Source organism: Drosophila suzukii, chromosome X, assembly GCF_043229965.1.
Source record: "Drosophila suzukii chromosome X, CBGP_Dsuzu_IsoJpt1.0, whole genome shotgun sequence".
Lineage (NCBI taxonomy): Eukaryota > Metazoa > Arthropoda > Insecta > Diptera > Drosophilidae > Drosophila > Drosophila suzukii.
This window is the reverse complement of record NC_092084.1, coordinates 25,211,362-25,226,906: the sequence shown is the minus strand read 5'-3', so window position 1 is coordinate 25,226,906 and position 15,545 is coordinate 25,211,362. Positions and strand designations below refer to the sequence as shown.

At 41.7% G+C, this 15,545-nt stretch overlaps 2 protein-coding genes across 3 annotated transcripts in view; both read left to right on the top strand.

The window, feature by feature from the left end:
- Nucleotides 1-136: 136 nt before the first annotated feature.
- Hayan (hayan) lies at nucleotides 137-5,054 on the top strand. Of its 2 annotated transcripts, XM_017075342.3 has the most exons (8): nucleotides 137-498; nucleotides 1,190-1,275; nucleotides 1,341-1,521; nucleotides 1,671-2,423; nucleotides 2,552-2,619; nucleotides 4,031-4,302; nucleotides 4,364-4,550; nucleotides 4,670-5,054. In XM_017075342.3, the coding sequence occupies exons 2-8, from the start codon at nucleotides 1,200-1,202 to the stop codon at nucleotides 5,014-5,016; spliced, it is 1,884 nt and encodes a 627-aa protein (XP_016930831.2). In that variant the 5' UTR covers nucleotides 137-498; nucleotides 1,190-1,199; the 3' UTR covers nucleotides 5,017-5,054. The 2 variants fall into 2 exon arrangements, with proteins under 2 accessions (XP_016930831.2, XP_016930833.1); XM_017075344.4 differs by lacking the exon at nucleotides 1,671-2,423 and having other exon boundaries at nucleotides 140-498.
- A 1,168-nt stretch (nucleotides 5,055-6,222) lies between these two features.
- Nucleotides 6,223-15,545, top strand: part of LOC108010457 (uncharacterized) — a 47,507-nt gene continuing 38,184 nt past the window's right edge. Inside the window, exon 1 of the mRNA XM_017075326.4 lies at nucleotides 6,223-6,488. The gene's annotated coding sequence lies outside the window, so the exon portion shown is untranslated. The remainder of the gene's footprint in view (nucleotides 6,489-15,545) is intronic.

The window sequence follows — 15,545 nt, the reverse complement described above, 5'->3', positions numbered from 1 at the left end:
AAGGGAAAACCGGTTCGTGGCTCAGCGGGAGAGGAGGGGAGCGGCCTGGGTGCTATCAGCTGCCGGGTCCGGCGCTTCTTGGCCGCCGTTCAGCGGGCCCCGCGAGTTCCAGCTCCAGCCGCTGCCCAAGCGGGGCTTCAGTTGCTTGGGCGATGCGTTGCTGAGCGGTCATAGCCACCAAATAGCCCGCCCATTCCGCCGATCCCGCGATTCGTTCGGTTTTGCCCAGCGATAGCCACCGGTTTTCAGCTTTGTTGGCTCTGCTGGTGTGCTTTTTTGCTGTGTTTTTTTTTGTGATCCGCTTGGTTTTTATTTACTTTTTTATTTTTGTGCTGTTTTATTTTTTGTGGTGCTGTTTTGTGTTGGCTTGCCGTATTCACAGTGCTCGACGCACTCAATAAACATCATCGATACGTATACGTATTCCCTTATCAGAGACCGAAAAAAGGTCGTGTCAAAGGTGCGTTCGATAAGGCGGACAGCGGAAAGTGGTCGGTGGTAAGTAGGTGGACTATATATTGCATGCTCCACTTTAGCTATTGTCGTGTTTACAAAGGGAAAATAACTACGGAAGGCCGGAAGCTGATTGTAAATGATTCAGGTACCTAGATTCAGCACAGAACCGAATTATTAAAGCAGAGCCTAATTATTTAAGAAAACCGATACTGGATACTTAACGCGCTAGAAGAGTTCCAGACAGATTGACGGCTTGTCAATTAAAAAGTATAATTGTCAGTTGTTTCTTTCTTATCAGCAATTACCGAAAGAGGTTCGATATCAGGTAGCGGGTAACGTCTTTAGCCGGTGGTTAATTCCCGGTGAACAGATAAACGGCAGGCCCCCTAGTGAATCATCTGATCTCACCTGCTGCTGCTGGTGAAATTCTCGTAATCAGCAGACAATAACTTTCCGCTGGCTTACCATCAACAGATAGACAGTGAATAATAATCGAAGTCTGGCTTGAAGCCTACGAAATCGTAGAGAATATTTTTGTTTTCACATTAAGTGGGTCAATGGCAGGTTCGGCTTAATCGGCTGAAAGGCGAGCTGATGAAAGAAACAGATCTCCCTTGTTTTTCCACAAACTTTTTACGAGGGCTTCCCCTGCCACAAAAAGGTTTTCCAAGTTCGATTTGCGTAGACGTGGTTACCCTTTTACGGGATTCACTAATCTTTCCGGGAATTTCAGCTGACTGAAGATGATCTTGGCGAGAGGGAACTTCCTTCTGGGCCTCCTGGTACTGGCAACATCCGCCCAGCTAACAGTTGGGGATGGTATGTAGGAAGTTCCTAGGATTGTACACCAGATCCTCCCCAGCCTGGGCCATTTCTCGTTGCAGAGGGTGATGCGTGCACGTTGAAGTCGGACATTCCCGGAATTTGCCGCGCTTCCTCGGCCTGTGACAATATCGAAGGATACCTCAGGTCGGGGGCACTGTCCACCAGCCAGGTGCCGAGCTGTGGTTTCGGGGCGCGCGAGGAGATCATCTGCTGCCCCACCGTCGCCTGCTGTTCCACTGAGTAAGCGTGTCCTTGTCAACGCCTGTGTGTCTATCGTCCTGTTTGCCCTCTGTGTGTGTGTGTGTGTCCCGTCTGCGCTTTGTGCCCGCCGATGTTGCATGCCCCGCTTCCCGGCGTCCTCGCCAGACTAACCCTTCTCACTCTCACAGCCGAGCTCCCGAGGTCCAAGTCCCTGCCACGACCTCTGAACGCAGCAGGCTACCCGATCCAGATCCAGAGCCGAAGCCACTGCCTCCCACGACCACCGAACGGATAAAGGAATCTCGACTGGACGATAACCAGAACTTCTTTGACTTCAACAAGCTACTTAGCACCACGGTCAAGCCACAGAAGACCCACGAGTCCTTAAAGATGCCCACCCACCAGTCCATGAATATGCCCGACCACCATTCCATGAATATGCCAACCCACCAATCCATGAATATGCCAACCCACCAATCCATGATTATGCCCAACCACGGGTCCATGAATATGCCCACCCACGAGTCCATGCAGAACATGGGTGCTTGGGGAATATCTCATCCTACACCCACACACCCGCAGTGGGGCTGGGAAAACCGAGAGCCCCGGATTGTAAATCGCCCATTGACCACGCCCCGCTCGAGACCGCAAAGGCCGCAGAATCCCGATCCAGTCTTTAATAACAACAATCTTATCCACTTGGTCAACGACCGATTGCGGCAGCAGGGAATGGAGATCGAGCCAGCCCGGGAAGTGCCCATGGAACCCCAAGCCCCGCCCGCGCCCACGGCCATGCCCACAAATGTGATGGATCCTTTCGAGCCCTACAAATTCCGGGGCCAGGACAGGGACGTGGAGCCCCAACCAGAACCTTGGAAGGAGCCTAGCAACGATCTGGACGCGACACCCAGTCCCAGCACCTTTACTCCAGTCGAGATGCGGTTTGTCTGAGCTTAGTTTTGGCATGGACATCAGTTGGCCTTAGCCAGGGAACCGCATGCAGTCTCTGTCTCGGGCGGAATCCTTCGTAGCCCCAATAATCAATAATTCTATTTTCCATTTCTCACAGTTCGACGACGCCCAGCACCAGTCCTTCGCGCGTTAATGTCCCGGATAATGAGCGACCAGCGGCGTTAGGTGAGTCTCTTTCTAAGTTAAAATGGTCTAGCAGATCCTTAGGACTTATTTCAGATATCCTTTTAAGAGTTGAGTTGTTGAAAAATCAAACCATAGTAAGAGGCATTCAAGCAAAAGCGCGAATTCTTCAGCATGTTTGCAATTTTGTATTTTGCGCATGTTGCCAACATAGCTTTGAGTATATAGGATATAAAATTATGTAATTGTATTGATTATGTAAGAGGGTTTATAATTTTTCAGCCCTCCCCATTCAAAGAGATTTTTAAACAAAATATGTATTTGTTTCATAAGAGTAATTTTTGCGTGACACCAAATGGTTACTTAATATATTCCCAGCACCAAAGTGTTAGTATAATAGCGCTCTCTTTTGTTACTAATCCATTCCATCTGCAGCAGTGGCAGATCCAGAATTTGGCTGTGGGGGGATATACAAATACATTTTTGAGTAGAAATCAAAAATGTTTGAATTAAATATATATTACATATACTATATATCCCGAGTGGGGGAATCTATCCCCCATATCCGCCCGCGAATTATCTGCGGTGATATATGTTCTTGATCTGCTTCAGACAACTAAATCCTGTAGCTACCATAGGAATGAAACAAACTGTATTGATATTTAACAAGAAAGGAAGTTAACTTTGGCAAGTCAAAGTTTGTATACCCTTGCAGTTATAAGAAATAATCAATGTTAGTTACAACATGTTAAATTTTTAAGGACTGTTTTTTGCTTCAGGGATATTAAAAAAATAATTATTTCATTATTTCCGTTTCTTTGACAGCTATATGTTAGAGTCGTCTGATTTTTATTAAATTTAATTCTAAATTCTTAAAAATACAAAAAATGATATTCCCAATAGTATAAAATAATATGTCATAATATTTTCCCACCAATTTTCCGATCGTTCATATGGCAGCTATATGTTATTTCCAAGCTTAGGAGGCTATATGTTAAAAAACACCTAAGATATATTAAAAAAAAAAATCCTATGGGAGCTATGAGATATAGTTGTCCGATCCGGCTGGTTCCGACCTATATACTACCTGCAAAAGAAATAAGACTTTTGGGAAAGTTTCAGCACGATAGCTTTAAAACTGAGAGACTAGTTTGCGTACAAACCGACGGACAAACGGACAGACGGACATGGCTAGATCGACTCGTCTAGTCATGCTGATCATGAATATATATATTTATCGGGTCGGATAAAGTATATCTGCGTTGCAAGCTTGTGACTGAAATCATTATACCCTCTGTAAGGGTATAAAAAGACTATACTTCTTATACCATGTTTAACAGTATTGTTTCAAATATTTGGTTTAAGATACAAACTTAACAGTTAACTTAAAATCAAATGCTATTTAAATAATCTGGTGTAAATAAATGCAAACAATGGTGACTCCCCAATTCAGCCTGTGCGAGGATCCGGTCCGGCGACAGGCCCCTAACCGTTCACATCCTGGGCGGCATACCCGTGGCCCTGGGAATCTATCCTCACATGGCGGCCATTGCATACAACACCTTCGGGACCGTGGAGTTCCGCTGCGGCGGATCGCTCATCGCCAGTCGCTTCGTCCTCACTGCCGCCCATTGCGTCAATAGTGACAGCACTACACCAGCCTTCGTCCGTTTGGGTGCCGTGGCCATCGAGAATCCTACGGCGGGCTATCAGGACATCAATGTGGTAAGGATCGAAAGGTTAGAATATCCGAGCTCTGCAAAGCTTAAGCCGATTTTGTTGATAGGTTGACATCCAGATTCACCCGAACTATACGAGCAGTAGTAAATACAATGATATCGCCATCCTGGAACTGGCTGAGGATGCGAAAGAGTCCGACACCATTCGTCCTGCCTGCCTCTACATAGATCGCGATGGTCCACCCCCTGACTCGAAAGTTTATGTCGCCGGTTGGGGCGTTATGAATGTGACTAGTAAGTATGGGATGCTGATTATTCAGAGCAAATCCATGGAATAGTAATAGTAACAACTTCAACGAATAATATTTCTTAAATATACAAATGTCTTCTCGTCTTCTTGCTCCCATTTACAGATCGGGCCAGGTCGAAGATCCTGCTGCGGGCTGGTCTGGATCTGGTGCCTGTGGACAAGTGCAATGCATCCTTCGCCGAGCAGCCGAGCACCATCCGGGCCTTGAAGCGGGGTGTGATCGATTCGCTGCTGTGTGCGGCGGACAAGAAGCAGGTGAAGGACGCCTGCCAGGGCGATTCCGGGGGTCCGCTCATACTGGAGACGGACGAGGTGGACGGCTTGTACTCGATCCTGGGCGTAATCTCCGCGGGCTTCGGCTGCGCCACCAAGACCCCGGGCCTCTACACGCGAGTGAGCTCCTTCCTGGACTATATCGAGGGTATTGTGTGGCCGGCAAACCGGGTGTGAGGATTCTTTTGATCTGCAATAAACTTAGTTTGAACGGATGGTGGTTCTTGGTGTTGTTCCTCAGGGGTTGGTCGGGAGTTCCCAGTGTAGGTACAAATATGAGGTTATGATAAGCTAACAAGAATGTACTCCTTAACCAGCAACTCTTATTACCTAATTTTAAAGCGGTATATTAGTAAGTTTTTTTTTAGGATATAAAATTATGCATATGTGGGTTGCCTCAGAAATATCTATACATACAAAATAAAACATGATTTTGGTAAAACTGTCCAATCAGATAGTTATACAACTATAAAAATACTTCTGTACTATTTAAAATAGTTATATGCATATGTATTTGTTTTTGCATTGTTTACTGTTTAATAGGTAAACTACTAATAACATAGGTATGTTCACGTGATGTCTGTAATTTGCTTTTGCAATAGTAAATGATTAATAAACTATCAAAAATAGTTATCTTAAAGTAAATATTCCACCCCAAAGTATGCAACTATAGCTTTACAAATTTTCTCCAATGCTTAGAATTCCGAACTGGTTCTAGCGTTCTGGAAGTCAAGTATAAGCCACACCTCATTTTACCTATGTATATTTACTATTACTATAAAAATAGTTACTGTACTTTACGTTAACATATTACGTAGGAGTAGCTATTTAATGGGTTAAATCGCCAATTCGATGTGTTGGGCCCATTTTACTATTGGGCAATTTTACCGAAGAATTTTTTTGTGCTAGGTTTCAGACGATCTAAAAAAGTTTTTGCAAAACACTCTCCAAAAAAAGAAGAGTCATTATCGAACACAAAAATGTATTTAAAAATTTGTATTGCAGTGGTTTTTTTGAGTACTAAAGAGTACGGGGTATTTTCAGTTCCAGCAGTTTTCCCAGGGAAGTTTTTCTGCATCCCTGGTCTTGGACAACTGTCAAAGTATCGCTGTCTGCCCCTCGCATGCTCGTACGTAAACAGGTGAGAGAGCAAGAAAGCTCGAGCTGCGAGTGGCATTGCCAGCTGTCGCATGCGAAAGCTGCGAAAAAGCTGCTTACTGAGCTTTCCAGCCAGCTGTGCGACACCGTTACAAGGTGCTGCCGGCTTACTGCGCCATCCACGACCGCCCACCACCCACTGCCAACACCCCTCCCCCCCCAAGGCCACACTCCGGGGGGCAGCAAAGTGGGACTGCTTAAATGCCGCTGCCAGGACTCCTCGGGCTTCAGTTGGTCGCGAGACTGCGAAGCTGTCGGTTTGCCTTCTCAGAGGTGGAGGTGCATCTACATAGTCTCGATTTAGTCCCGATTCCGTTGGATTTTGAACGCCTTCCGGATTTCCGTACTCCCAAATTCCAAATTCGCGTCGTGGTTGTTTATTTACTTTTACTTTTATTTTTGTTTTTTTTTTTTGAGTGACCATCACCCTCCATGTTTTCGGCGGCCTGACCTAGAAGGCACCACTTCCACCTACAGTTGCAACCGTGAATGTAAGTCGATCTCTGTGTGCTTATCTGTTGGCCAGTGACTCTGTTTATCGCACATACACTTATCGACGGTATATATGTTCATGGTGGGAAATTGATTCCGGCGGGACATCTGTTTTGGGACCACGCGATAACGGGTCCTGATCCGATCGAACGGAGCCAACTTAGGCGCCCACGGACCACACAACAGGTGCATGGCCCGGGACTAATGATTCCGACTTCTCAATGGGGCCTAAAGTGGGTATACCCACCCTCCGGTTCGGCTAAGTCCGGCTAAGCCAACTTGACTAATGAGCCAAGACGCGGCACATTCGTCCCTGGATTTCGAAATCACCTTAAGTTCGCTAGGACTCTAGCACAAATTGCTTAGTTAATCCGGGGAAGAATGTCGGAAGAATCGAAGAATTGTAAAAGACCCTATAAGAAACCTTCTTTAAAACAATTCACATTAAAAAAATGTAATAGTTCATAAAGTACCATTTAGTGAAATATGAAATAAAATTCTTAAATTAAAATATTTAATGTTCTATAACATACTTGTACACAGAGAAAACTATCCAAGAACATTGTTCTTGAATTGAGAACATTCGTTCTTTAAAACCGTGTAAGTACATTTTGGTATCAATATGAGAACGAAATGGTGAGAAGAGAAAATTTAGTTTATTTAACAACTTTTTGATAATTATACACTAAGGACTGAACTAATAGTTTATTTGTACATACAAAGTACTTAAATACCGCCAATTCAACTTGATTCGAGCTAAATAAAAACATTTTTAACCTAAAAATGTCGTTCCATTTTTAAGAACATTTTCAACTCAGATGAGAAAGTCAGAATTTTCTCTGGGTACTATTTAATTTAAAACAAGTACAAGTACAAGTAAATTAAAACAAGTAACAATGTTTTAGGTGCGAATATCTTAATACATGAATTGTTTTACTTGCACTTTTTTTAAGTTCCTTTTTGGTTTTCAATTTCTTGTCCTATTTTTACACAGTAAACTTTACAAATTTTCTCTGTGTAACAAATATTTATGTCCATAAAGGATGCTTCAGTAAAATGTAAAATAATAGTCCTAAACTAAAATATTTACTTTTTAATGAACATACTATATAATTTTTAAAACATTCACTGTGTATTAAAATGCAATAGTTCTCTAAATCTATTTTAAAAGAGGGTGAACTCCATGAAATTCGCATACGTATATGTATTAAATTTTGTTCTTCGAATACTAAAAAAGCTTTGATGCAAATTCCAATTGACAAATTCGATTTAAAGTTTTGGAGCTCTCCAGATTTAAGAACGGTGAAAGGTTATTTTAATAAAAAATACATTTCATAGCTTGTACATTTATTTTAGGAATCAACACACAAATAAAACAAGGGCGTAGACAGACATGGGCAGGGGGGAAGGTGCCCCCCTAATTACCAGTTTTAAAAAATTAATAATCATATAATTAACTTTTACAAAGCCCTAGACGACTTGTATTAGAAAACCTCAACTAGCTATTTAACTAACTAACTACTTAAATGATTGGTCCCTTTTTTAATGACATACTATAGATAACAATCGAAAAACAAAGGATAAATAAGTTTTAATATTTCATAGCAGTCTTTCGGCCAAATAACACAATGCATATAAAAGTTATTTATTTTTTCACATTCAATATTATTGATAATTAAGTACTAACATTATCCTATAAAGCAAAAATGATTTATGGGCCTTAATTTAGCTTCCGAGTAACAAATGCCCCGCATAATTACCAATTATGATCATTAAAAGTAGCTCAGAGGAAGCAGATAATAACACTTATCCACTTTCGATATCCGTCTTTTCTGGTTATTAAACGATACATAAAGAGGTCCTAAAGTTTCTTCTTTGTCGTCACCGACTTAAGCACTTTCCGCAGCTGTCTTGCCGTGGGAACTCCCCACTTGAAGGCCAATCCTAGATAAATGCTCTGTTACTGGATGGCTCATCAATTAGTAATCGGTAGCGAATTTTCAAGTTGATTTTAAAGGAGTGCATCCTCGCCATCCTCCCGCTCCTAACTATCCTGTCCAGTCCCTTCCGGCGTTGTTCTTGTTGCCCGCGGCTCGTTGTGGTGTTGGCGGTTAGCAGAGTGGCTATAAATGTGACACTAAGTTAATAAATTTATGGCTAAAACACACCCAACTGCTCTTGATGGCTGATGTGCGCGCTGCTGCTAATTTCCCTTTGCCTTCGCCCCATTTCCCAGGCCATTTCCATTTCCATTTCCATCAGCCTGAATGATGGTGCCACAACAACGGCGATAAGGGCACACAGAGAGAAATAAATGATACCTCGTTGGCAGAATGCTGGAGGGGCCAACTTTGGGGCATCATTAGTGCGTTACAACGTTTAATTTTGATAAGTGGCATCCGAATAAAATAATAATAATAAACTGGTTAGCATTGGTTAGCCCCAATGACGTTTTTCTCCGTGCAAAGCCATGTGTTGTCGTTGGCGTATTAATAATATTTTTATTGGCCGCTTATTTGCCTTTCCGACTACATGTGTGGGCGTTGTGGCCAAATACACATTCGCAATTCGACCTGGCCAAGGCGTATTTATTCACTGACCAACCATGGCAGCCTCGCCCGCCAAGGGGTGTTTAGGCTGGCCTTAATTAATGAGTACACGGGGTCCAGGGGCGATGGTAGCCTAGACAGTCCCTCCAGATCTAATGTATCCATCCAGTGGCTCGCTCATCAGGTGCAGCATTAACTTTATGATCGGCAGCCGTAAAGGCCATTTTAAGGCCCATTGACTTTCGGTATTTTCTGAGCCCGATTTCATTGAATATTCATGTGCCGAAATGTAATCGCACTTTCTTGGGAGAAAGTTCCGCCCCTCTGGGACACCTTTTTCGGCTACTCCGCATTCCCGCGCAGATTAAAGTGCAGCATTCTATTTCTATTTACAGCCACATTCCGCACTTTATCTCTCCCCCAATCTCAAACTCAATCTCAATCTCAGTCTTTGTCGCTGCTTCCCACCTGCGGATTTCTTTTCGGTGCAAAAATCAATGCTGGAAGTGGCCTGGGACCCGGGCACAGCCCACTCCAGCCCACAGAAAAGCTGACTTAAGCGATGATTTCTGCGCTGTTTTGATGTTGTTCCACGGAATGCAGCAATAAAAATGCCTAGATACATAGCTCCAAATGCTCGGGGCGGGCGCTTCTTTTGAGGGCCAAAAACTAAGCGGCTAATGGCGTTGCTTACTTAGCTTCTTGGTCCTGGGCTCCTTGTTGTCCCCCAACTCGGAAGCTCAAGAACGCCAACTGCACATAAATTTACACACAAAAGTTCATTTTGGTGTTTCGCGTAAATCTCTTCGCAAATCTCTCATTTCGCCAGCGAGGCGTTATGGTTGGCAGAATGGGTCGAAGTGGCTGATACCCTGGAACGTTACACATCTTTCAGCTTAGAGATTATAGTCAACAAAGGGGATTATAAACCAAACCTACACAGAAAAAACTATCTAAGAACATTGTTCTTGAATTGAGAACATTTTTCTTAAATTAGGAACATTCGTTCTTAAAAACCGTGTAAGTACACGGAGAGAAAAGTTAAATAGAGTTTATTTAACAACTTTTTGATAAGTATACACTAAGGACTGAAATAATAGTTTATTTGTACATACAATGTTCTTAAATACCGCCAATTCAACTTGATTCGAGCAAAATAAAAACATTTTCAACTAAAAAATGTCGTTCTATTTTTAAGAACATTTTCAACTCAGATGAGAGCGTCAGAATTTTCTTTGTGTACTTGGAGGTGTCACTTTAAGCTTCCCTTGAAAGAAACTAAAGTTTATTGACTAAGGTGGGTGGTTTTTCTGTGACTAATCGGATTATTATATCCCAGCAATCCCATATAAGCCTGGTTTAAGGGATCACTTGAATCCAAGCTAGCCATGTACCTATTTAATTCAATCTATCGCTTGAATTTAGGTATCAGAGGAGGTAAATATTTTTGTGGAACTAGAAACAATATACCTCTTCATCAATCGCCTGTAAGCCCTGAAAAGTTTAATTAACTTGCTGATAAATCCTAATAGTATTATCTCTCGATCGGTTGTAGAGTCGCTTATGGTTCCATTTCCTCGGACTGACAAGGGTTGCATCCCAGAAAGGAATCCCTTGGCCATGGAGTCACTTTTGGGCCTGCTATTTGCCATGCTCGCACACAACAAATGGCATACATAATCAGTGGCAGTGGGGGTAGATGGATCCCGGCACTTAACGCTGATAAAGAATCAGCTGAACTCGGCAATGTGACGTTAGACATAATTTTTGCTTTATTTTGGTTTTATTTTATCTTTTTATTTTCGGGCATGGGGCTGGTTCCTTTTCTGTTTGTGTTCCAGTTTCTGTTGCTCTTTCTGTTGCCGGCTGCCTTTCCCTTGCGTTCTTTGCGTTCGCTGAAAGGTCGTTGACAATGGAAAAGGGAGCTCGAAAGGGAAATTTATGGTTGGGCATTAAAAGAAATTTAATCGATTCCCCTTGACTCGGGCTTAGCACGTGTGTGCTGCCATTTCCCATTTCCCATTTCCCGCTCACCCAATTTCCATATGCCTGCTGTCTCTGCAGGCGCACGGTGAAAAATTCGGGGAACATAGCTCAAGAGTTAATGAGAACTATACAAATTTTTGTTTTTGCACCTCGAAAAGGTTTTTCAAACTGCCTGACATTTGCTTTAAAGTTAGCGTACTTACACAGAGAATATTCTGACGTTCTCATCTGAGTTGAAAATGTTCTTAAAAATAGAACATTTTTAAGTTGAAAATGTTTTTATTTTGCTCAAGTCAAGTTGAATTGGCGGTATTTAAGTACATTGTATGTACAAATAAACTGTTAGTTCAGTCCTTAGTGTATACGTATCATAAAGTTGTTAAATAAACTCAATTTAACTTTTCTCTTCTCACCATTTCGTTCTAATATTGATACCGAAATGTACTTAAACGGTTTTTAAGAACAAATGTTCTCAATTCAAGAACAATGTTCTCAATTCAAGAACAATGTTCTCAATTCAAGAACAATGTTCTCAATTCAAGAACAATGTTCTCAATGCAAGAACAATGTTCTTGGATACTTCTCTCTGTGTAGAATTACAAGAAAGTCTGATTCACCAGAGATAATATAGTCTATCTAACGATATAGTACTAACGATACAAGAATTCACATGTTTATGCTGTAAAGTTCATGCATTTTTGAATACGCGTATACGACGAAGGCAAATTCATGAAGCGGTAATGATCCTTTTCGTACAATGGGAGTGAACTTATGGTAAACTTCCGCGAGCTATCGAATTTATAAAACGCTGCTTATGAACTTACTCTTTTCCCCATTTCAAGAAATAATTTCATAAGCCAGTTACATGAAGAAAAAGTTTTAAAAGAAGGGATCGACTTCTTGTTTTCCCGGAATCGTATCCACTGCAGTGCCATTTTCTGGAAAACGCCATTCCGAGATAATCGCGCCTTAAGTTTCAAGTTTGCTGCTTGTTTAGCAAGTGGCAGTTAGCTATAAAATGCAGTTTTCTTACAGCTGTATATTACAAGAAAATTCAACAATATCTATTATACTTTACAGCTGAAATAGCTTATGCCTATTGTTGGCCATCGTTGCTATCAAACTCATAAAATGCTTTTTATGAACTTACTCTTTATTCATGAAATAATTGCATAAGCCCAGTGCATTTTGTATTTCGGCAGTCTTGATAGGGTTTTCGATTACAATTCTTTAGTTATAAGTCTGTGAATCAGCGGATTACTTCAAGAATCAGTTGTATTTTTGACAGTACAATCATGCTGCTCTCACTTACTTTTCCATAAGGCCATATAGCCACTGATAAATCAAACAATTTTAAGCATGAATCAACCGTATATGAGTACTTTTATATTTGCATAATCTCATCTGTTTTGTATACTTTATCAACTGAGTACTTTTTCCTATGTTACAGATTTGTTGTATATGGAATGCCTTTAGGGAACGGTTTATCCCAGAAATAAGACAAATCGGTACTGATAATGAGATGAAATGCCGTATAGTAGATATTTCGGATATTTCGGTATATCAGCCAACGAAAAAACCTGATACAAATCTAAAATTATTAAAATATATTTTTTCTTTGTGCACTTGGCTCCTGTGTTACCATTCCCATTTGGGTTTGGGCAAACAGAGGCGCGTGCTCTGGGCTGCATTCGGTAAGACAGCCACGCCCCCTTCCGCGCCAGGAATCGTAAAAACCCGACGCGCCTGCCCCTTTTCCCGTCCCGAAATGCCGTATGGATTTCCTTAATGAAAACGCCAAAGAAAAACACTGGAACACACAGCCAAAAGTTTTTCTCGGGGGTGCGTGTAAAATGCGTAAATTATTTTCCAGCCTGTTGTCGTACTTGATATTTGAATGCCTATGCCTGTTGCTGTTTTCTGCTGCCTGTGTGGCATGTAATTAAAAATGTTGTCACGCTCTGCTCTTAACAACTGAATTGGAACCCTGGGGGAGGGGGTTCTTTTTGGCAACTGTGGCAACTCTGGCAGCGACGGCACATTGCAAAGTTCAACGACGGAATCCGCTCGAGTGATTCGCCAGAAAGTATGTGGCAAGATAATGGCATGTCCCAGTTTCACCGCTCCCTCAAATCTGTTTTGGAAATATCATATTTCGAAACCAGAGCTGTCATAAATAAGATGGAAGATTCGGCTGTTGGATTCGTGGGTGTAAAGGTGATAATGATAATGATGAGACTACAGTGAAAAAGCTAAAGGCTATGGTATATTTAATCGATTTGGGATCATTAAAAAATATAAACTTGATCTTACCCTGTTAATATATTTTTGTAAAGTTCATTTAGGGAGTTTTATAAACTCCAGCCCGAAAGGATTTCGATGGATTTTGTAATAAGCCTCCAGTACTTTCCGAAAAACAAGCATCCTGTTGGGGTGTGCTATAAATCCTTGCACCCTTGTCAATTACGTGGGAGACTCAATGTTTTACTTTACGCTCCGCATTCCGTCAGCAAATTACAAAATTTGCCATAAAAAAAAGAAGCGTAGAATTGCAGCTAATGGCCATAACACGGCCCATAATCCCCTTATTAGGACGCTGACTTTGTTAATTTTTCGCCATCCTAAAACATTCTAAAAATGGCGGCATTTGCATGGAAATTTAAAGAAATTCGTTGGGCTTTATTAGAGCAGAAGAGGTTTATCTTCTTCTTCTGGGGATTTCGCATTGTCATTTAGTCAATTTGTTGTTCTTAAACCTAATTCACCAGTTAGGGTTGCTATTTCTTTAAAGATTCCAAATGAAATTCCTTTTAAATGCCCGAATTTTGCAACGACTCGCTTCATAACGTGTTGAGTGCTGGCCATCTTCAAGCTAAAACGTCAGCTAATAGGCCCGAAATTAGCGATGCAATTCAATTAGCTGCCGGCGAAGTGTGTCCCCCAGGGCTTTAAAAGCCATCTCCGTAACTCCCCAATCACCCCCTTTGGAAGTGACACAGATGCCTTTCATCTGGGCCCCAAAACTGCGACGACTGGCTGTCAATTAGGCAACCTTGCCTCAGTTTCAAGCCTTTTAAAATTGCCCGCCCGCAAATCGACAGTGTGCTACCCAAGCGCAAGTCAAATGAACTCATTAAAGTTAATGAATAACGAGGGCGGGGACGGGGGCGGGGCGGCATAACGTAAAAACATAAAAAACATAAAATAAAAAAATACCAGCCAGGCCCGGCGGTATTTGATGGGGCTTAAACGCGACGTGGCTTGACTTGTCCGGGCTCAAATCTAATCAAGCTGCTCTCCACCCCACCCCTGCACCGGGAGAAACGGGTTGGTCAACGTAGATTAATCTTATTAAATTATAATTGAAACAAGTGGTTTTCGCCAAAAATGAAGCAATGATTAATTGACTACCAAGAATTTCAAATTTATCAAAATGCCTTGACTTAAATTAGCCAGAAATTAAGGAACTTGTGGGGTTATATGCACTTGTAGCTGGATTTCTGGGATTTTGGTTTTATATGAAGAAAAGGTTTTAAGAAAGTGATTTTTCGATGTGATAAAAAAACGGTTTCTTGGTTTTAAGAAATCTAAATTTCATTGAAAAAACAATTCCTTCGTTCAGCGACAAGATAATTCCTTCTTTGATAAGTAGCAAAAAACAAAAGGAATAGGAATTATAGTTTCCCGGAATCGTGTTCACCGCAAAACCATTTTCCGGAAAACACCTTTCTGAAATAATAGTGTTTAAAGTTTCAAGATTGCATCTTGGGTAACCAGAGGCAGTTAGCAATAAAATGCAGTATTCTTTAAGGAAAGTCGAACTTATTAGCGGGTACAAGTGTATACAACCCCTTAAATATTCAAAAATATGTATTTTACATGAACAATATATAGTATCCTTTAAAATATTTTGTTGTTCATTAATTTTATCTAACTAGGTTACATATTCTTATGGCTAGCATGGCGTATACTTCATATACGACTTAATATTTCCTTGTGATAACTAGTTTTCTCAATCTAAAACACGAAAGACAAGAAAAGTTGTCTTTAAATCTAATAACTTGCAGTTTAAAAATGAATTTTAAATGAAAAGTATATTCGCAAAATGGTATCATATTGGCGTGGGTACCATGGCGTATACTTGATATGCCACTTAGTCTTGCCTACAAGCATTTTCTTGACTTCGGAGGATGTTTTCGGGATCGATATTGCTTGTGACTTACAAGTTAAAATGAGTGGTAACATGGCCAAATGGAATCCTTTTTGTTTGGGTAACCGGGATATGTAAATTTCCTTTCTGTGTACCCGCCATCTGTTACTGTTGCCTTCGCGGAACCCGAGCGAAGCCTTTTGTCAACCGTTTAGAGCTTCCCTGCGTGACCGCCGAGCTCCCAACCCAAAAGGGTTGAGCAGGTGTAAGATTGGACCACAACTTGGGGGATTGGGAGGCATAGCTGGGGGCTCTGGAGGCTCTGGAGGCCAAGGAAGCCAGAAAAGTTCACCGCACGCGCCGTCTGCCTT

What these genes read in the sequence shown, in the direction of transcription:
- Hayan (XM_017075342.3), top strand. Translation starts at nt 1,200, where the DNA reads ATGATCTTGGCGAGAGGGAACTTCCTTCTGGGCCTCCTGGTACTGGCA. An exon ending in TTTACTCCAGTCGAGATGCG is followed by an intron (nt 2,424 to 2,551) that starts GTTTGTCTGAGC and finishes CATTTCTCACAG; the next exon opens with TTCGACGACGCCCAGCACCA. An exon ending in GCTATCAGGACATCAATGTG is followed by an intron (nt 4,303 to 4,363) that starts GTAAGGATCGAA and finishes TTTTGTTGATAG; the next exon opens with GTTGACATCCAGATTCACCC.